Below are 23743 nucleotides of genomic sequence, written 5' to 3' on the forward strand. Positions count from 1 at the left end.
GTCCATTATATGAACAATCCGTTATCCAGACACTTTGATCTGGCTGTTCAAAACCATTATTCATACATTTTTCCATTCTATCCAGACAAAATGCTTATGTCCTGGTGGGAATTATGGCTGAGCGAACATTTTCGCCTAGCAGGACCATTTTTTTCTGTTTTTTTCATGTCACTGCAGTGTATGGCCCTGCATTGTTGATTGCTTGTCTGTGGATGATGGGTCTGCTTGACCATGGTATATAATTGCTTGGCTGTGGTTTATAGGTCTGCCTGCCCAGATGGAGTAGTGTAAAACACCATCAGTAAGTGTTGTACAGTGTACTTTAGTGGCATATTACAATGGCTTTCAGAGTTTGGGTATGTACAAAGGATGGACAGAGGAGAAGTCCATTATCCAGATGGATCCACTATGTGGACATGCCTTTGGCTCTGTTACATCAGATAATCGAGGGATTGCTGCATATATATTTTAATCCATTTTGTACTCTATATGTACAGTACGTTGTGAAGTATACCAAAGAGCATGTTGAGTAAGCGATAATCTTAGATCTGTACTTACGTATTGCCAAGTACATACTGTAAAATTGTCTGGTAAGATGATGAATGAAAATGAATGAACTTGCCATCAACCATCTATAGTATATGTTTTGCTGACATTACATATATTTGGCTGTATGATGTGCTTCTCTTTGTATGTTTATTTTGTATTTATTTATTTATTTTTTGACTGCCTGTGAAAATATTATATTTTTGCTTTTCATGCTTGGCCCCAGATTCTTCAAGACAGAAAGGTAAAATATTGTATACTGGAGGGTATATGTGTAGTATTTTGCACCACACTTATGCTGCCAACTTCATAATGGATAGAAACTTTCAGGCACATCAAAGAGTGAAATTTGGTGTGTTGTCATGTATATCATTATATAAGCACTTAGTGCACATTGATAGTTGGTGGAATGAAGGGCTTGAATTTAATAACTTTGACTGAGCAAAATTCCTGGTATGTAAGTATCAGTGTTATCTTAAAAGCTGTAGTGTTTGCTAAAATATAAGAGTATTGGTTAACATGGCAGTAGCATATGTTGCAATAAAACTTGGGTAAATTTATTAATGATTAATATTCCACCACTTTACTTGTACTGGTATAGTTTCTGATCACTGTCTAACCCTATCACTAGCTGGAGGAAAGTGGTAACTAGAGTTTCACACTGAAGAAAGACTCATTGCTCAGCATGAAGGTATGAAGGTGGTAGTTCAAAGCCTTCCAAGATTACATGGAGAATAATGTGTCATGACATTGTCATTTGTCAAGTTTAGAAAAGCTCCAAACTAACAATGGCAGGTGTGGTTCAGTATGAAATCCTGGCTGTGACTTCCTTTCAGCCAGGGAACAGAGATAGATAGTGAGCAGAAACTATGGCTCATGAGTGTACTATACATTATTCTTTTAGTTACAAAGCAGTAAGAAATTAATTTTTTTTCCTCTGTTTACCAGTAGTAAGTTGTGGATCACGTAGCAAAAATGCACCAGTCACTGTGATTAAAAATACTGTGAATAGTGAGGGAATCAACAAACCTTCATTATAATGAGGAAAGAGAGTTGCTAATGTGCTCCTCCACATACTGCATATAATGTGGATCATTTCCTTAATGGATACTTAAGGGCACAGTATTAAATATGCTATTGAAGTGTTTCAGTTGGATTGTTGTTGCATTACAGTACCATACTTTGTAGTGTCATGTTTTATGCCATTAGTGAATGCACAATCATGATTCCTAGTTTCTTTAGTCCCCTTGGAGAGTAGGAGGTGCAAGACAAGGTTGGAGTAAAGCCAGGTGAATGGATACTTACAGTACAGTTATGTGTATGTACACTATGTATGAGTGTGTGTGTCTCTGATGAGACACCAATATATGTTCCCCTGGCTTTTCTTCAACCTTGTTCTTCACTTTCTTTCACCCTGGAGGGGTTAAAAAAAACAAGAGATTGTGACTGTATGAATACACAGATGCTACATTGTATGTTATGCAAGAACTTTGCAGTAGAAATGCATACCATATGTTTTGCTAAGTTATTCAAGTCAGATCACTGTTTGCATACTTTCTGGGACAATGATTGCCTGTGTAAGCTTAAATCATGCAAGCCAAACTTATACCATGAGAAAACTTGTATAAGACTGATTCTCATAGGAGCTTTCTACATGGGTATTATTCAAGCCCGTTTAGTCCCATGTCTTTGCATCTAACAACATTGGAGGACGTAGAAGGTATAGAGCATATTTTGAGTATCTTAGTGACATTATTAAGGATATTAAATGATTTAAAGAAAGGATATGTGAGAGAGAGGGGAGAAAGAGAGAGAGAGAGAGAGAGAGAGAGAGAGAATTTTGTTAGAAGCAACTTTTTAAAGTGTGTATGTTTTGCAGGATATTATTTTCACACCGCACTGTATTATTTTTACTTTTAAATATGTAAGCCCTCAAAGTTTATCGTGAATCAAAAGAAAAAGAAGGAACGAAAGAAGGAAAATTGATAACCATTAAAAAGCTCTTACCCATTGAATTATGTGTTGTATTCTATTGGTTTTGTTCTTGCTGCATTCAGAGATTATTTCATTCACCTCAGGGGAAGCATTTTGTAGTAAAATGGTAATTGAAAGCTATGTCTGACTCACCAAACTTGAAGAGTTTCTCCAGATGGTTTAAAGATAGCAAGGGTGAAGTAAGTAATGTTACCTGATTAAAGGGGTTACAGTAATTCCATTGTTTTTCAGTACAGAAAGTTCTCATTATTTTATTTTATTTATTTATTTATTATTATTATTATTATTATTTTGTGATGGGTGGGGGTGCTCACCATCCACTCACTCGATGTGGTGCTACTTTGGGTGTCTACCCTTTCCTGTCATCCCTCCTTCCTCTTGTCTTTCTTTCCTGCATTTTATTCCTCTTGCCTCTGCCTGTGGGTGACTTTACACTCCCTTTTCTGTCTTTCTTTCCTTCATTCTTTCCTCTTCCTTCTGCCAATGGGTGACTCTACACCGAGTGACAAGCCAAATGGTTTCCTGTACATCAGGAAACCATTTACTATGCTGGGTGATAACCATATAACCAGATTATAGTGCCTGGTTTAATGGTGGTTGGGGTTTATTGCTCACATTATACCACTTAGGGATGAGTGAGGCTAGTCATTCTTATCTTAAATGTCAGGACCAACTTGCCTTGCCCCAGGTTTCTACGTTCCTCATGGGGCGACATAGGATTGGAGGATGGGTGGATGGATTATTATTATTATTATTATTACATTCACTCTTATCTTAAATGTCGAGACCAACTTGCCTACCCCCGGGCTCCTCCACTCCTCATGGGGCAACATAGGATTGGATGATGGATGGATGGATGGTTTATTAGTATTATTACAGTATTATTATTATTATTATTATTGCTATCAAGTCCACAGTAAGTTGCAGAGAAATTGCCTATTGAAGTTACATTTCCACCTACAATGCAGATTCACTAGTTTCCCCAACTTATAGTACCAGCTATAAGGAAGCTGTGATATTTTGGAATACATCACTAACCTAAAGCAAGAATTTATTGTACACAGTAAGTGACATTCTGGGAAGAGGGAAAGAGAGTAAAGTGTGATATATTAGCACCATATTGGAGAGGTCTAGTGCCAGGCTGTAATGGGAGGAGGAAGATGGAATTAACCCCTCCACTCTGATGACATATCATTGGTAGTTTACTAAATTCTTGCTACTTAGTGTTTTATTTAATAAGGAAAAAACTCTCATATTCAGAGGACACTTGGTTACTATATCCAGCCCCAGAAATGCCACTGTTATAGCAAGTAAAACTTGAAAGTAGGAAAAGCAAATTATATATCATTGAAGTGAAGCAATTAAGCACTGTACTTCATAATGGTGAAATTTCTTCCCTCCCCTCCCCTCCATCAACAGAGTGTTGTAAATCAGCCTAGGAGAGCCTTTTCAAAATGATAGGTTTAGGCCACATCTACACCAAATGCATCGCTGTAACCCATAGAAGTTCTCGCCCACACCCACCCACATCCGGTGGGGCCACATATATGAGTTACAGGCACTGACAAGGAGCCTATGTATGGTGTTGCCGTGCACACTGGATGGAGCAGCTGTGGTGTCCAAATTGCAGCCAAGCCTCCTCATATACCCATGCACCTCCTCATAGGGGGAACCTTGATTCAGCTCTGACAAGGTGCTATCTACCACAGGGAGATGCCAGATCCCTTGACAGCACTACTTACCAATGGGGAGACCCTATGGAAGTATTTATTGTACTTTTCTACAGTTGACAGATCTGCCTGGCCAGACAGACTGAAATTAACCAACAACAAAAACTACATTGATGCAAAACTCCTACCTGCATCTGCTCCTATCAGCAAGCATTTGGTGTGGACTTGGCCTCAGAAAAGCCTTCAGTATCCTTTTTGTGTAAGCATGTTTCTCCCTAATTTGAGTATACTAATAATCGTCTGGAGATAGCGGGAGTAAATCAGGAAACTACATCACAATGTTGAATGGGTTAAAGTAAAAGGAAGTATCATATGCAGACAGAAAGGGTGATAAGTACAGTAGCACTATGTGGAAAAGAAAAGTAGAGACTGGAATAATTGAAGGTAGATGTACTCGTAAAAACAAGTTTGCCTAATCTTTCTCTTTTTGTTATTAATTTCTTTATCCTTTCAGTCATTTCATTTCTTTAATTCATCTTATTTTGCCTTATTGCTTCTTGTGCACATTTTATTGTATACTTCATGTCTTGTTTACTATGTCCATTTGTTTTTGCTCCTTTTTTTCTGCTTGTTATTTATTCTTTTTTATCACTATCATTCCATTTCTCATTCCTAATAATGTTTGAAGAGGATTTCTCATTCCTTATAATGTTTGAAGAGGCTTTCAAGATGTATTTGGCATTTGTGACAACCTCCAAATACACATACCTTGATTAAATGAGATGATTTAAATTGATCAGTGAGACTGCTGATTCTGGGTTTTAGCTTGCCTACATTATTTAGCTAAAATTTTTTGCTTACTGTAGATATAATACTGGCCTGTAAGCCAGCCTCCCAGTAATAGGTTCTCATGAATTATGGTGCTTAGTACTCTACTGTACAGTACATATAGTAGAAATTAGATGAAACCTTAATACCAGACTGTAGCACCAGTCGAGCAGGGCAGTACTCCCAAGGTGGGTGGAAAGCTGATGACAGGGAGAGCTGGAGCTCCCGTTTCATCAGTCCACGGGACTAGTTCCTGACCATCCCTCTTTGTTGAATTTTGTCAGTGTTTCAGTAACACAGAGAGTAGGCCAACATGCTGTCTAATACATGTTTCTCTAACAATCAGCACCAGACTACATACACAGTACACACCACACGTCCCTTTCAAAATTGAAAAATTAAAAATGGTGCATGTTACTGATGCCTCAGATTCCCCAGGGGGGGACCATAAATGCCCCCGCCATCCGCCCCTCTCCTGGTGACAACTCTAAGAGCTGCCTGGAACCGCTGTCTGACTCACTTCTTCATTTCTGCTACATTCGCGGCCTTTCCTCTAACTTTCTCTCTGATGAACATCACCTCTCCTCCTCTAAACTTCACCTTCTCTTCCTTACCAAGACTCAGCTGTCTGAGGCAACTGACAGCAAACCCTTTTCTGTATCCTCCTACTTTCTCTATACTCATTTCAAAGCCAAAGGTGGCTGTTGTGTATATGTACGCAACGACTTATCTTGCTCTTGTGTTCCTGAACTTGATTGTTCTGAATTCTCTACTCTCTGGCTTCAGCTCTCGTGTCATTCTCTGACTAAATATATCTGTGCTGTGTACTTATCCCCTAATTCTACTGACCATCAAAAATTCTTTGACTGTCTTACTTCTATGATGAAACACATTCTATCCATTTCTCCTTTCTCTGAAATCTCCATTCTAGGAGATTTCAATGTTCACCACCACCTTTGGCTCTCCTCTCCTTTCACTGATCCACCTGGTGAACAAGCCTCCATCTTTTCTATTCTTAATGACCTAGAGCACCTTGTACAGCACCGTACCCGTAACCTCGACTGCCATGGAGAGAGCTCAAGCATACTTGACCTCTTCCTTACAACTAATCCTTCTGCTTATGCTGTTAATCATTCCTCTCCGTCGGGCACCTCTAATCACAACCTTATTACCTTAACCTGTCCTATCACTTTGGTACGGCCTGTGGACCCTCCAAAGAAACGTCGACTGTGGCACTTTGGAGCTACGGATTGGGAGGCCCTCATGCAGTACTTCTTTGATTTTCCCTGGAATGATTATTGCTTCCGTGGCCGGGAGCCATCTGAGAGTGCCATGCACATTATGGAGGTTATTCTCTCGGGCATGGAAGCAGACATTCCTTTCTCATATCCTTTGACTAATGCAAGAGAGCCTTGGTTTAATCACGCTTGTTCTAATGCTGTCTGCAACAAGGAGAGGGCCTATAAAAGGTACCAGAGCCAACCCACCCCTGAATCACATCTTTTTTATGTTTCTGCCTGAAATCGTGCTAAGTCTGTTCTTCACTCTACTAAAAATAATTTCATGCGTACTAAATGCTCTTAACTCTCCAACTCGAATTCTTTCTACCTCATCATCCTTTCCTCCTCTTTTCTACTCTGATGGCTCTGTAGCAATTTCTTCTACTGATAAAGCAGATCTCTTCACTCAGACTTTCTCCCCCAATTCCACCTTAGATGATTCTAGTGCTGTTCCTCCATCACTTCCCCCCTCTGACTTCCTCATGGCTGACATTAAAATTTCTTCAACTGATGTATTTTCTGCCATCACTGGCTTCAGTACTATCAAGGCATATGGGCCTGATGGGGTCCCTCCTGTTGTCCTCAAGAACTGTGCTTCTGTGCTTACACCCTGCGTGGGTAAACTCTTTTGCCTTTTTCTTTCAACTTGTACCTTTCCTTCTTGCTGGAAGTTTGCTCTCATTCAGCCAGTCCCAAAGAAGAATGACCATTCCCAACCCTCTTAACTGTTGTTCAATTGCTTGAACATCCTTTGTCTCAAAAGTTTTCAAGTCTATTCTTAACAGAAAAATTGTAAAACATTTTTCCTGTCACAACCTTCTTTCTGATCGTCAGTATGGCTTCTGTCAGGGACACTCCACTGGTGATCTTCTTGCCTACCTTTCAGACTCCTGGTCATCCTCCTTTTGGGACTTTGGCGAAAGCTTTGCCATTGCACTTGACATCTCAAAGGCTTTCAGTCGAGTCTGGCATAAATCTTTAATTTCCAAACTGCCCTCTTACAGTTTCTATCCTCCTGTCTGTGCCTTCATCTTCAGCTTCTTTTCTTGTCGTTCTGTAGCTGCTGTTGTAGACGGCCATCGTTCTTCTCCTAGATCTATCAGCAGTGGTGTTCCTCATGGCTCTGTCCTATCACCAACTCTCTTCCTTTTATTCATCAGTGATCTTCTAAGCTGTACATCTAAACCTATCCACTCGTACTATGATGACTCCACCCTTCACCTTTCCATTCGGTTCCTGCAACGTCCATCCCAGCAGTTACTTCAACAAACAAGGGATGAGGCTATGGCACACATAATGTCTGACTTGGTTCGTATCTCTGACTGGGGTAAAAATAATCTTATTTTTAATGCATCAAAAACTCCGTTTGTACACCTATCAACCCGACACAATCTTCTACAGGAGTACCCTCTAATGTTTAATAATATCCAGCTCAAGCCTGCATCATCCTTGAACATGCTTGGGGTTTCATTCACTCAGGATTTATCTTGGAAAGATCATATTACATATCTTGTAAAATCAGCTTCCAAGAGATTCGGTGTGCTAAGCCAACTCCATACCTTCTTTACCCCTGCACAATTGTTGACTTTATAAACGGGTTTAATCTCCCCTGTGTAGAGTACAACTCTCATGTGTGGGGAGGCTCCCCACATACAGCTCTTCTCAATAGGGTGGAGTCAAAGGCTTTTCGTCTCATTAACTCTCCTCCTCTTACTGGTGCCCTTCAACCTCTGTCTCATCGCCGCACTGTTGTCTCTTCATCTCTTTTCTGTCGCTACTTTCATGGTCACTACTCCTCTGAACTGCGCTTGCATCCCTCGACCTCTACGACGGGCGCTTAACACCCGTCTAGCAACAAACTCTCATCCCTTTTCTGTCCAACTCTCTAATGCAAGAGTTAACCGTTACTCCCAGTGCTTCATTTATGCAACGGGTCAACTCTGGAACTGTCTCCCACTGTCTGTATTTCCTACTTCCTGTTATCTCCAGTCTTTCAAATGCGTTGTGTCCAGGCATCTCGAAATGACCAAATCTTGAATTTGGCTCTGAATTGTTTTTGTTTTTTTCTTGGAAGGAATAGTTTGCGGGCTCCTAGCCTTTGGTTCCTTCTCACTTGCATAAAAAAAAGAAAAAAAGAAAAAAAAAGGGCCTTCTGTTCAATACAGTTGTTTTGTAATAACTGCATTTTTGTTGACGTATTTTCTGTAATTACTTTTTAATAATCATTTGAGACTTATTGCTTGGAATTTAGTTCAAGCTCTTAACTATTAATTCCAACAATAATGAAATTTAAAAAATGTTAACAGTATTACAATTAGAAAGCACTCACAGAGCACATACCTGTGCCAATGCCATTGCCATTAAAAAGGATCTGGATCCGGATCCATGGCTACAGGATCCAGATCCACCCCAAAATTTAATCCATTCTTTCTTGGTCCATGGTCCACCATTCCACAAAATTTCATTGAAATTCATTGAGAACTTTCGGAGATATTGTGTAGGATACCCCAGATCCGGATCCACTACAAAATTTAATAATTTTTTCCTTGGCCCATGGCCCACTTTTTCACAAAATTTCATCAAAATCCATTCATAACTTTTTGAGTAATCCCGGATCTGGATCCGTGGATTTAGGATCCGGGTCTGGATCCACCCCAAAATTTAATCAGTTCCTTCTTGGTCCATGGCCCACCTTTCCTCAAAATTTCATTGAAATTCATGAAAATTTTTTGGAGATATTGTGTGGGATAGTCTGGATCTGGATCTGCCCGAAAATTTAATCATTTTTTCTTTGGCCCATGGCCCACCCTTCCACAAAATTTCATCAAAATCTTTTTGTAACTTTTCGAGTAACCCTGCCAACAGTCAGACAAACAGACAAACAAACCAGCGTGAGGTCAAACATAACCTCCATGTTGGAGGCAATAAGGAAACAAAGTGTATTAGCACTGATAGTTTTGATATGCTCTACTGAACAGATACCCTTGGAGCTTCCCATTAAGAGTACATTAATTGTTTAGTTGCACTTTCCATGTAAACAAAGCCATCTTGGAGGTATTTGATGATAAATGATACTTTTTTATCACTTTTCCTATGTGTTTAACAGAATATTTTGGTTGTGGTAAGTTGGCTTAGAGTACAGTATATGCTTTGTACAGTAATACAGTACTGCATATGGTACTGATTCCATTTTAGAATGTTTGTTATTCCTGCACAGCCGACATAGCTGCAGAATACTATACTTATTCGTTAGCATGTTTTCTCCGTGTGGTACCACTTGTGGATCATAGTGTTTCCTTACACTGGGGTAGGATAGCAGTTGTAATCTGTTGTACAGAACCACTGTAGTTTTATGGTATTCTTTGTGAGAGTTTCCATGACGTTAGTAGACAGAATTGCCATGGCTCATGGGCGTTATGTGTCCATACCTGCCTCTTAAAGTGCATAATGTAGTTGGGGCCGCACTGCACTGAAGATCCAAGGGCTATCTTAGGCATCTGTTGATTCGGGAATTACTATTTACAGTACTGAGAGCAGTGGATTTGTGTATTCTACCTCGCAACTGACCAAAATGTACTCCAGGTGAATACTCTGAGTAGTGTGGTGTAGTCTTGTGAGTATTTGCACAATAAGCTCTTCCTAGTCAACCCTCAATAATGTACCATAGTAAACAACTAGTTATGGTTTGCCATATTTGTAACATTTTGCCTCCATAATCAGTTGCCAACTTATGGGTGAAGAGCTACCTTAAGTCAGATATAGTTAAATTAGAGTATTTTTTTTTTCCCTTAGCAGTGCAGTAACATGCAAGTAGATTATTGTAAATCCATGGTAATGGCAGAAACTATTAGTCTCTGTGGTTATTGTAATTTTCAACTTAAACTTTTCAATGGTTAAAACATACTTAAACTACTTATAACAGCCTTCATCACCAAGCTTGCCGTTAGCTGCTTCCTTCACTCACAGTTCCTTGTAACCAGCTGTACACTTACACTAGCCTTTATAGGTTTTATGTTTGCATTTTTGCCATCTGCACTGAAAACTTATAGGATTTTGTTTGTTAAACCTATTTTACATTATATATATATATATATATATATATATACTGTATAATACATTGGCCGTTTTGCTTGATATGAATTATGCTTGCACTAGATGTTATTAATAACTTTTAAGAATTGTTTGTCAGTAAACATAACCATAAAAGTTGCCTTTTTTAAAACAAAATAATTTAATTATGATATAGTTCATTGAAGATAATTTGCTGTGTTAGTACAGTATGTACAGGCACAGTATTTTTAGATGGTGGAGAGAGATGCCATCCCACAGTAACACTTATTTAACCGGGTGGCTTTTCTCTCCAGGTAAACAGATGTTCCTAGCTCCTTGCCTATCCACCAAAAGGAGGATTATGAACTGCGAAATCTTGTAGTCAACTGGGTTCATGTTTAGATGAGCTTGGGGCCACAACGTTAACAACAGTGTAATGGACTTCATTTGCTTGTACAGTAAACACTTGATATACCAAATCCCCTTTTAATGAATTTCAGCTTTAACGACCACCTTGAATTAGCTGAATGTCATGCTTATTGAACGAATTGTTCTGTAAAAGAATGGATGCAGGGGAAACACTGACCAGCGTGGCATCCCTGCGCACACATGTACGCACACACACACATCTTGACTGTGTGCAAGTGGTGGAATGCATTTTTATTTATATACATGCAGCTGTTCTGTACTGTTTGCTATCATAATCCCAGATATGTAGTATTTGATGTAACAGTTAATGTACTAAGTGAGTTTTCTTTACCCACACTTTCCTTATAAATACTGAACGACGAACGAACATAGATTTATCCAAGGTCTACTTGCTGTCCTTATTTGCCGTGCAACTACCTCTTGAATGGTAAGAATAATCACATAAGTTAGTAAATAGAGCATTTATTGAGAAAAAGAGCCATTTATACTTAGCTGTATGTTATTATGTGCAAGTGTACAGTGGAATGATGCTCTGTATTTGACAATTTTTGTTCGGTAAAAGTCACAGCGCCCTGGAAATCAGTGAAGAGCATGGTGTCCGGCTTTAACATCAAGAGTCTGATACCAGTTAGTTTGATATATTGAGGGTTTACTGTACATCTCATCTGTAAAAAAAAACCTGATTTCTTAAATGTCAGTTTTGATGGTGAAATTAAACGTGAGCATTTTTTTATCAGTGGTTTATACTTTTGATTTGATTTTGCTGGTAATGTTGGATCATCTCAATCTCTCCCCCTCCTCCTTTTTTTTTCTTTGTAGAGTCCAGCAGGAATTGATCAAAATTGCTATTAGACAAGTTGCACAGTTCAGTGTCATTGATGTTATGGCATGGAAATTTTCTTCCCTTCATCTGCAGAGTGAAAAGATTAAAGTGATGATCATTTTTTTTTTTTTTTTTTTTTTTTTTTTAAGTGGAGAACTCAGCTCTCTCTTGAAGATATATCATCATTAATGATGATGTCATGATATGAATAATGATGATGTATTGTAAAGAGATTCGAGTTTCCCATTTCTAGGTAAATCACAGACGTATCACCACTTGAGTCTTTCATTTTGTACAGCATACCAAAGGGAGATGAAAAATGCCAAAATTTTAATATACTGTTATGAAGTGTGCATGGATTTCAGTGGCAATTTTGGTCACTTAAGATGAATTATCACTAAAGGAATAAAACTCAAAGACCAAGTCATAATGGGAGGTTATGTATCAAGTGTTCACCCTTTTAGGTTCATCATAGTACAGTACAAGTTCAGAATACAGTTGCCAGTGTATGTACAGCTTATAGGTACTATGTTCATAGTGTTATGGTATGATGGCAGACAATGTTGGAGTCAAAATATACTTCACATTCTGTAGCTGCAGTTAATCATTTTGCTTAAGAAAGCTTTCATCATTGTAATGTTAGAAGACTTTTATTTTTTACATTTCAGCTAAATGACTATATCTGAGTGGGTTTGGTAGTTGTGGACGTATACATTGTTGTATCAGAGCAAGCTTGAATTGTACAATAGATATTGGTAGCATTTCACCTTATTGTAGTCATAATTTTAGCCTCAAGGACTAATCCACATAAATAATATTAATACAGTATGAGTTCATGTCATTGCTTGGCAGTTGAAATAAAACAAATATGTAATAAAAGGCAGAACAATATACCTCTTGGCATGAAACTTTTTTTTTTTTAATTGACTGTAGAATTAATGTAGTGTAGTACAGTTTTGTGTGTGTTTTGCACATGATGTACAGTAATGTAGTTATCACCTGCACAAGTAAAGAATTGCAGAATTAGTGTGGCATGGGTTTTGCCCCTCCAATTGGTTGTTGTAGTACTTAAGGAAAATCAGCTGCAGATGTCCTTGACCATTGCACTCGAGTATCGTGTCAGTGAAGGGACCATCTTGACCACCCACAGGTCAAAGAGAGAGATATTAACTTCCACTATACAGGTGTACTATAACTGAAGTGTGTGATTAAATTTGACTGCATTTCAATACTGTATATCTGGAAAAGTTGACCCCATTAATTATACTGTAATTACTGCAGAAAGAAATGCTCTTGCAACCTAATGAGGGTAAAGAAACTGGTCACCCTTCCCTGAGTTGTGTAGTCTAGAGTACCGATGCTCGTGGTAAAAAGAGGAATTAGATAACTGGATGATGAAAGGATTTAGTAAAATTTTATTTTGCTTTCAGTGGGACAGGAAGCATATTTCCATCTAAAGCAAATAGCCTTTTGTCAGATGCAGAGAAGTATTTCAGTTCTAAACTTACCCTACAGTACTTGTATATACAGCTTTAATAAGGCTGTGCCAGTTCACTAATGCTCACACTTACGATTTTTGTTGTGTGATGGATGTGTGCAAAGTTTCTGCTTAGCTTGTCATCATGCACTGGTTAATCCCTTTTTCATCTTAATATATTTTTTAATGATCCTATTTTAAGATTATCTAAATTCATACAATTGGTTAAATGTTATGTAAATGCATATAAATGTTAAAATGTACATAAATATATTTCATCAGCTGGAACCATGAGTACTGTAAGTGGAGCCAAATTACACCAGGACAGATGTAGATGATATTCATGCCCTGCCTGTCATAATTGGTGTTTACAAGCTACACCATAGGAATTTAAATTTTTTATTTTATTTCTGGAGTAAAAGAAAGGTCTCAGTTTTTGGAGTACTATTACAATCCCTTCATTCTGATGTTATTTTTCGTATCATTATGGCTACTCCCGGGTGATTTCCTCAGGTCAGGAGAGACCCCTCGTGGTGATAAAGTGAGAAAGTATCTCCAGTAATGATGTCATCAGTCGTATTATAGTTGGGTTATCCTGAGATAGTTTTCAGCTTAAGGAATCCACCATGTTGTGAGAGGGTTATGTTTCAAAAGTTATCTTGTAGCTATGATATTGTTTTTCTTATGATTCATGAACCCCCCTAACTTCTTATACCTTCTGCTTCCCTGAGGGTCTAAGCTTACTAGGACATGAGAACACTTTTGTACCCCTTATTGGGAGTGTATCTTTTGAATTTCACAATATGCTAAGAGCAGTTTCATATGCTTTCAGTGCACAGTGAATCATACCACCACTCTTTTTGACTTCGTGGCAGGTTAACTTGGTCCCCTTACTTATACCACATGAGTCTGTCTGTCTCAAGGGCTGTAGCTGCTTCTCCAAAAGTGCTTCTACAGCCACCTAAAGGAGGAAAATGGTGTTTGTCATTGCAAAAATCCCTAATTTTATTGTTTTCCATTGGCATGCTTTTTTTTTCTTTTGATTTATGACCACTTAACACACTATATCAGTGAAAAGCTCATCTCATAATTTATAGATGCAGGATATTGTTGGAAAATTTTTGTTCTCATTCTTTCATTATTTTTCAGGTTTTTTGTACATAACACAGATCAAAGCAGCTGAACAGTTCATGCAGTTTACATTACTTTAAGTAAACTGCAATTCTTGAAATCCCAACATAACTTTCCTTATACCAAACAGATCACCAGAATGGTCAAAGGTGTCAGCATCAGAGCGCCAAAGGCTAGGACTCACGTTTGAAGATGATGGCGAATTTTGGTAAGTAGAAGTTTTTTACAAGTAATGAACATGGAATAATTGGTTTATTGATGTTATGTTCTTTATGATGGTTGTAAATGTTATCTACATATTTTCAATGCCTTTGATCAACCTCAATAGTGCTGCATAATACAATAAAAGTACTACCCAAAATTTTATACTGTACAGTATTTTAGGTGATATTATTTGTTTCTAATTAGAGCCAAGTTTGTGTATATGTTATACATAAAATTTAAAAAATTCCCTGCATGTGTATTTACAGTAAACTTTCAGTCATCCGTCATCGCAGTATTCAGCCCAACACAATATCCGGCGCTTTTTGCTCGGCTCGGTTAAAACAATATCCGGCGAAATTAGGCATTACCCTGCTCAGAAACGGGAAGCAGTCAGTGGTACTGTGCACTTTCCGGTGGTGAGGTGTGTCATTCAGATCAGACATGGGACCCAATTGGCACGCGGGCAGACCCTGAAGCACAACATGCCAGCCAATCACAGTGCATTGTGAAAATGGCCTACCCAGTGTGCCGAGCCTACCACTGCTGTCTCAGTCTCTCCCATGGACGCTGTACAGTGAGGACATATCTTAGCGCTCTGCCCATGACCCACATGGTGGCCAAACTGTAGTGCCGTGACTAAGTCTGTGGCCTCCCATGCCTCACATGTTGCTGTAGTACTGTGGCCAACCTTGTAGCCCCACCTGACTACTGTATAGTGAGGACTTACAACTGTGCATATCTTCCTTCAATCATTGCCAACACCAGGCGAGTACAGTATGATTATGATTATATTATGTACTGTATAACTGTACTATGTGTACTCTATCAACACTGTATTATATTTTATGCTTGATTTTAATCTTTTACTCATGGGTAATGTTGCAGTTAAGTTTTTAGGAGAGAGGGTTGAGACAGATGGTGACACATTATCTGGTTTGACATCGAATGGATAGCCAATTGGGGGTACCTATGCAATGTAGTATCCGGCGTGTTGGCTGGCTGAATTACGCCAGATAATTGAGAGTTTACTGTATAGCAGCACATTTTAGCTGAGATGTAGTACAGGTACTGTATTATGCTATATTCAGTATGTTTTTTTGTAAATGAATTCCATGAAATATTCCCTCAGTAATCAACTTTATGCTTCCTGAGGCTTATACATACAGACAGTTCTAGATAATGTAAGTTGGAAATGTGTTTAACCCTTCATTAGTCCTGTATGGTATTCAAACATGGTTAGTCCAGTGGGGTATTAAAACACCCCAGTACAAAAATATATGAAGTGTTACTAACATGTAAAATATATTCATACTGCCGCTTCAGCATAGCTCTGCAATCACTAATGAAAAAACTGAATGCCTTGTGGGTGGTGTTTATTAATTTATAATAATAAAATACAGTAAATTTTAATATCAGTAAAAAAATAACAAATGGACTCATATCTTATTTGTCAGGTAAACACGCACAGGAAAATACATTTTGTGATTTTTTAAATCAGTATAATGATAAACAGTATGCAAAAATAAGATAAAAAACCAATCTATATCACAATATGATCTAAATGGTTAGTTTAATGGGGTGACTAGACACCCCAGTTGGGGGGGGGAAGTGCCCCTCTCTCTCTCACTACAATAGAGGCAGGACTAAACCAATCCACTTGCTCCCTTCCCTTACTGAATCAGGAGAGTACTGGAACAGAGAGAAATATTCAAATTACCGGCTAGGAAATATGAGCTTTTAAAAAAATAGGGGTGCCAAAACCCCCCACCTGACTAACGAAGGGTTAAAATATCCATGGTATACAGTATATATATATATATATGTCTATATCTATATCTATATCTATCTATCTATCTATATATATATATAACATATATATATATATATATATATATATATATATATATACAATTTAGAACTATAAAACTTATATGTAAACTTCAGGAAACTGGCAAATGGGGCCTCCCCCTTAGAAAATTCCTGAGTTCGCCCCTGGTTACATATGGGATGATAGGGCATAGTTTGCAAGTCTCGGATGGACAACAACCTGAATGCATCGTTCATCATTGCAGAGGTGAACTGCGAACCCCGGTCACTTAAAACCTCCTTGGGAATACCTGCGCGACAGAACACATCAATGCCTCAGCAACGGTGATGGCCTCTATATTCTTAACCCCTAGGGTACGCAGTTCTCCAGCCTTGACTGCCCCCCAGGACGCAAAAACAAGCCTATTTTTTTTACTTTCTCAGAGGTTAAAGGTTTTATGCCCGATTTATTGAGCTTGAATTTACGCACCTGAAAATGGAAACCCCACCCTCCTAGACCCAATAGTTACCGAGCTGTGGCCCGTCAAAGTTTATAATAGTTACCTGTCACGGCCCCGGCTAGAAAGAAAATATGCCGCTCGCACCCGTTTTCTTCACAAAAATACATACAAAAATCACCAAAATCAATTTTTTTTGGTATGTATTGGTATTATAAACCACTGTAATGTGCTTAGAAAAAAATAAAATGGTGACAAACCCCCCAATAAATATGATAAATAGTAAAAATTATCCTCCCCTCCTCTCCCCACCCCATACCTCCAATCCCCTCCCTCCCCTTCCCTTCCCTCCCCTCCTCTTTCCTCCCCTCCCCTCACCTAACTTCCCCTCCCCCTTCCCTCCCCACTGAGCTGTCAAATCTAGCTGGGGAAAATGGTCATGAACCCCCCAATAATAATATGATAAATAAAAATAATTATCCTCCCCTCCCCATACCTCCAGTCCCCTCCCTCCCCTTCCCTTCCCTCACCTAATCTCCCCTCCCCCTTTCCTCTCCTTCCTCCCCTCTCCTCCGAGCTGTCCAATCTAGCTAGTTTTCGTTTCGTTTCTTTTCGTTTTTGAAGGCTCCAACGTGTTTGCATGCGTCGACATAAAATAAAATTTCTTTTTCGAGTGGGTTTCGAATAAGACAGCTAAAATAATTGTGGTGTGCATATCTGTATGCAAAGATACGAATAAATTACAGGTAATGATTCAAAAACACGCTCCATCAAGCTTAAAAAATACACAATATTCAGGATTGGGGAGGTAAAGATACTGTGTGCTAGGGGGTGGGGGTGAGGATAGGGGTTGGGGTGGGGGGTTTGGGGTGGTGGTGGGAGGTGGTAAGGCTAGGAGGGGGAGTATGGGGATGGAGGGATGGGAGGAGACCACCACCAGATACAAAGGCAGGGCCCCAGTGGAGTACAGGGACATGGAGGGAGAGTAGGGGGGAAATACCCTCCCCCAGTCATGGGGGGATCCAAATGAGAGGGGGGGGATGCATGAGGAGGGTGTGGGAGTGGTGGTGGTGGTGGTAAGAGCAGTGGGAGGTAGGGTAGCAACAAGGTAGTGGGGTAGAGGGACGTGGCAAGAGGGAGGTGGGGGATACACCCCCTACCGCCTGGGTACAGGCCTGGGTCCCCCCTCCAGTGTGTCCAACACTTAGTTCTGATTGGTTAGAAGCCATCTGCGCCACAGTTGGGGTGGAGCCAACTGCTGCCAGTTTTTTGTGGATGTTGCCTGATCGATGTTGCTCGTCCTTTTAAGAAATTGCGCAAAAAGCCTGATCAATGAGATTAGTACTTTAGGGGTTAAGGGCCACGGCTTCAGGCCACCGTGTGCTGAAATCAACGATAGTGAGGATATTCTTTGATCCATCACTAGCCCTAGGAGAAATTGGCCCAACAATGTCAACTGTTACTTTCTCGAATGGTTCAGAGATTATAGGCATTGGTTCATATGGCACAGGACGGACGCGTCCCCGGTCGGTGGTATGCTGACACACATCACAGGAATGCACAAGCCTAGTTATTTCCTGTCCCATTCCTGGCCAGAAAGTCAGAATGGATAAAGTCAGAGGTTTTCTTTTGGCCCATGTGACCTCCCATCACTGAATAATGACCTAATTCAAACACTGCTCAGCGATACTTTGCAGGAACGACAAACTGCAGTCGAACCTAGCCCTGGGGGGTTTGTGACTCACGGTACAGCTGTCCTTGCTTACGAAGGAACCTGGCTTGACCTCCCCGTGAATAATTAATCACATTACCCTCCAACGTCTTAAGCACTGAGGCAAGTGTCGAGTCAGTCTGTTGTTCTTGGACAACATCTTGACTACAAATCAGATCTTGCGGCGTTGCGACGGTCAGTGGGGTGACACGGTTCGGAGCCTTAGCCATGGCTCTTGTTACTGCAGCAGCCGAAGTCTGAGTAGCAACATCTACAGCGCAACTATTTTTGACGCCTGGTATGTTACCAATAATGAGGTTGAACAAAGGTTCTGGCATGACAACAGCAGCTGTCAAGCCAGTGTAGAAAGTAGATGCCACCTGGATACGTGCCTCAGGGAACAATCTCACTGATCCATCAGTAAGTCTAACTTTGATCTGCTTACTTGTGTACTTGTCGGGCCGAACTAAACTCTGCTCGACGGAGCAACCTGAGGAACCATTGTCACTCAGAACATTTACTGAAACACCTCCCACAAACCCTGACTGAACAAGAAAGGTAGTGTTGCTGGTGGAATGGTCTGAGGAGGTAGCAGCCAGTCATTGATGAGACTGCGGAACGAACGATGCAGCAAATGTGGTGCCCTGGGAACTAGATGCCTGAGGGGTCGTGCTCACCATCTGAGGAGTTGGAGTATGGACCACCAGTGACGGAGAGTTCACTGTCGCCGGGGGACTAGTGAACTGTGGAGAAGTACCTGTACTGGTGGGGATGGGACCACTATGCGCTTGTTGTGGTATGAAGGCTGCGTTTTCATCCTGCCTCCGATACACTAAAGTCGATTGTCCTGACTGAGGGTTACGTGGCTGGCAGATTAACATGTTATCTGCATAATTGGGAGATCCATTGTATGTTGGGGGAAGCTTGAAAATCAGGTTAACTATTAGCTTGAATGAAGTTTTAATAGAAGATCATGTAATACAATATTTCACTGTGGCTGTCATAGCAAAAAGCAGTGTAAGAAAAGGCAACTTATAATATAAAATTATTGTATATTATTTCAGGATGACATTTGAGGACTTCCTAGCACACTTCACAGACCTTTCCATCTGCTTCCTCATCAACACAAAGGTTCTCAGCTTTAGTAAGACCTGGCAGGAGACATCATTCTTTGATGCCTGGACAATTGGTGTGCGTGGTCATAATACCGATCGTGCTGGTGGCTGCCCTAACCACAAGGAAACATTTCTTCGTAACCCACAGTACAGGTCAGTATTTACATATACAAATGTATGAAGTCATAGTCAGACTTTATTTAACTTAACCTTAAATGAACCTACACAACTTATTACAACCAGTACAGACTTAGGGCTTTGATACAGTAATTATCAGTCATTAGAGCATAAGGAAGCAAAACTGTATCATCATCCTTATCACACTCATCCTGTTTTCTTACATCCATGGGAGGATTCAAGAGTGTTTGCCTATGCTGCCCGGGCAACACCCCTGGTCAGTCACACTAAGGTAGTATCCAGTACTGAGCATATATACTGTAGAATGATAGTTTTATTGCTGCGTGTGTATATTTCTCCCACAGAAACGATCCTTGCTGACAAATATTGCCAATGTTTAGTTATCTTAGAGCAAGGGGACGTTGAGCCCTCAGTACTTTCAAAAATAATATGGGCAACACCTCACAAATACTCCTAGATCCACTCCTGACATCCCCTTGAGGGTGGTGAGGTAGGGTCCAGAAAACAAATGGAGGAATTAATCAACAGCATGCCCAGTGAAATGGACAAGTCTTTCATTCACCATTCAATCTCCCAGAGTCTTGACTCTGCCCCACAGGTCTAACCACCAACACATTTTCCTTTTGTTATTTTTCTTTACAGATATGCTACATATTACCTGTCAGAGATGTCGGGTAGAAGGTTGGTCATCCATGGCAAGTCAAACCCTTGTCATGTGCTCCTCCATACATATCTGAATTCATCCAGTCAACTTGATCCACTATCAGCTCCTTATTCTCAGTAATGTCTATACCTCCCATTCATACACACTTTTGTACCTTATCCATCTTGGCCTACTGTGCCTTCTTCCACATTCAGACCCACTCATATACAATGTCTGATAAAAAGTTCAAAGACATCACAGTTATTTCAAAGAATAATGTAGCTCAGTTGGTAGAGAGGTGGCCTGCAGTCCTACCGGACCCAGGTTCAAATCCCTGCTGGGGCAGGGAACAGTTTAAGGATTTGAATTTAGTAAAAGCGGACTTTGCTTATCGACCAGAAGACCCGCCGGCGTGTCGTAAAAATACCCCCGCTAATACCAATACACCAGTCCTGTATGAGACAGCCCTAGCATGTATTCAACATGGATGGTGGGTGTTAGCGCCGCAGTGGTGACATGTAGAGGTGTATGTAGGAGGACTACTGAGCCTAGGAAGTAGGCTGTGAAGTGTTTGCCTGGAATCAGACACATAAAAAAAACAAAAAAAACATTAGTATTATAATTATGTTGTCCCCTGCAAAGTAGTTTCCCTCAGCTTTTGTGCATTTGCTCCAACCTTTCTGCCACTTTTGGAAACCAAGTTGGAAGTCTTTAACTGTTATGTAAAGTTGTACCATCACATTGTTATGGAAGGCTGAAATGTCACCAAATCTATTTTCCCTAAGCTTTATTTTGATAGTTGGAAATAGAGAAATTCACACAGGGCAAGAGGGTGACTAGCATCACTCATCCCAGAGTAGCATTATGTGAACAATAAACCCCAGCCATCCCTTGAATGCACAGTTGGAGTACCTTAAAGGTCATTGGGCATCAGACAGCATTTGTATTGTTAATAAAGGCTCCAACATGCCTGCATACATCAGCCTTGGTGGCCTAATGGTGGCTTTCCACACTGCTCGATGTCTGGCAGCCTCACCAAAAAGTCCCTTATCAATGAGGTCATACTCTCTGTGACCTCATCCCAGGTCTTTGTCAGTCTGCCTCTCGCAGCCCTACCCCCAGCATTCACACTTCTCACTTTTTGCACCCAATTGTCATCCTCCATCCTCTCCACATGCCAGACCATCTCAGTTTACCCCTCTTCATCACAGCACTGATACACTCCGATCCCATCATTCCTCTCGACTCTTCAATCGTAAACCTAGCCCCCCCAGACTGCGCATTTATTTGATCATTGTCATTTCTGTACGTTTGAGTGTACGAATATTGTTTACTGCTTAGGCCTTACTACCATACAGCATTACAATCCCAACACATACTGCATACAAAGATCCCGTAGCATGGAGGGAGAGCCCTTTCAGGGTCAGGATAGGCAACAGCTCCCTAGACTTACCTCCAACCACTCCTTACCCCAGCCACAGGGCTAGCTCCAGCCCCATCTACAGCACATGACGTGCCCATCAAATAACAAAACTCTTCCACACACTCAAGAGACACACCAGCAAGATGACCCCTTTCATGCCTGACAATATCAATATGCTCACCCCAGCACACTGCACACATGAAATCAGCATTATCTTGCAGTCCACCTTTACCACTGCATCTCTTATGCATTCATTTTTCACAAATACTACACAAGATGGAGTTACTTCCTACACCCATGTGACAAACTGCACATGAGCACCAGTCCTCTCCTTTGACAGTACTACCATCAGCCCTAGATGTCATCACTTTTGTTTTATTGACATTTACTCTCAAACCCTTGTGTACCATTCTGTTTCTCCACTTCCTAAGTCTTTCCTCCGCATCCCTTTCGTTCTTTGCAAGCAGCACCAAGTCATCAGCATACAACATCTGCCATGGGAGTCCATTTCTGAAGTCACGTGAGAGAGCTTCAAGCACCATGACTACAATAAAATTATTTTCTGAATTCCACAAACTCTTTAGACGTGTCACTCAGTGCAGAGTTGTCTTAAGATTGTACTGCATTGAGTGAGTGTATAGTGAGCACAATCACCTACTACATACTCCTTTTTGTCATGCACCACAGAATTAATCCAGCCAGCTCAATCCCTTGTCAGTTCCCTGGCATTATCATGCTTCATGCCTTTCTTTCTCGCACACTCATTCACCATATCTTTATACCTTCTTCATAGCCTACCACATCTCCTCCCACCTTCAGATTTACTCACATATACCCTTTTCACTAACTTGTTTTTGCCCATTCTCTCCTTGACAGTTATGATAAAAAATTTTCCAGATTTTTCTGGTAGCTTTAATCACTAAGACGTTCATTGTACTGTATTATCTACTAAGGGAGGAGATGTATAGACCAAATTCAATGCAAATTCTACATCTTTCAGGTTTGACATCAAGGAGGAGAATGATGATGTTATATTCCAGTTGATGCAGAGGGATGCACGTGACCGCAAGCAAGAAGGAATACAGAACCTTGTCATTGGTTTCCATATAATGAAGGTATGGTTTTAATACTCGTAGTAGAAATACTTTTTTGTTATTTTAGTGAGATGTAGAGATGAGTTTCCTGTTAGTGAAATAATATTTTTTTATAAGGTCACTGGACTCTGTTAAGTCATTTATGCAGACAAATGAAATACAATATATAGATGTACAGTACACTCAACCCCCTGCTATCGCGCGTTCAGCTGTCGCGTTTATATGCTATCGCGCACACATCAAATGCACAACCATACGTGCTATCACACACCCCAAGACCGCTATCATAGGTCGAGTTTGAAGACAGGCTAAGCGAAACTTATTCACAGCGCACTTCATATGAGGTTTGCCAAGGATACGATGGTTAATCGGAACGGTAACATGGTAAAATTGCCGATGATACCACGGGCATTTGGAATGCATCTAAACGGATTCCTTCCGAAGATACAACGGGCAAAACAGTGTGAACAAAACCCATTCAACTTGAAAGAATATATCGTACCACAGCACTGAAATTTAGTCTAACACTGAATACAGTAATCACTCTAATATCCGGACGCCCAATATCCGAACATCCCCACTATCCGGACATAAGAATGTTTCATACTGTACTTTTTTTTCATGCTATACTTACCTCATTTCACTCTTTAATGTCCTTTATTGGTGTGAATAGGGTGTTAGGAGCTATGCATGTGCAGTAGGAAGGTGTTTTTCTGAGTTAGGCTAGGTTAGGGTCCATAAGTACCAGTCCAGGAGCCAGTCACCAGAATGTTTATTATTGTATGAACCTACTTCTAAACCCTCATTTTTTGTTTCTTTTGCATTTATTTCAGTCATTTATGTGCCTTATTGGTGTGATTTGGGTCTTAAATAGGTGCTATGCATGTGCAGAGGGAGTTGTATAGGTGTTTCTCTGAGTTAG

General features: G+C 40.2%; 1 protein-coding gene across 10 annotated transcripts in view; it reads left to right on the forward strand.

Annotated features, from left to right (window-relative positions):
- Window positions 1-23743, forward strand: part of LOC145400377 (calpain-5-like) — a 147397-nt gene that overhangs the window by 110195 nt on the left and 13459 nt on the right. For 7 of the 10 annotated variants that reach the window (XM_080272887.1, XM_080272884.1, XM_080272891.1 and 4 more), the window contains 4 exons: window positions 773-790; window positions 14360-14437; window positions 19473-19676; window positions 22728-22842. In XM_080272887.1, coding sequence (XP_080129013.1) covers window positions 773-790; window positions 14360-14437; window positions 19473-19676; window positions 22728-22842 — 415 coding nt within the window. The remainder of the gene's footprint in view (window positions 1-772; window positions 791-14359; window positions 14438-19472; window positions 19677-22727; window positions 22843-23743) is intronic. The other 3 variants (XM_080272886.1, XM_080272890.1, XM_080272892.1) reach the window with 1 other exon arrangement.

The sequence above is a fragment of the Coenobita brevimanus genome, chromosome 52 (genome assembly GCF_032717465.1).
Source record: "Coenobita brevimanus isolate Jiangsu-jjx chromosome 52, ASM3271746v2, whole genome shotgun sequence".
Classification (NCBI taxonomy): Eukaryota; Metazoa; Arthropoda; class Malacostraca; order Decapoda; family Coenobitidae; genus Coenobita; species Coenobita brevimanus.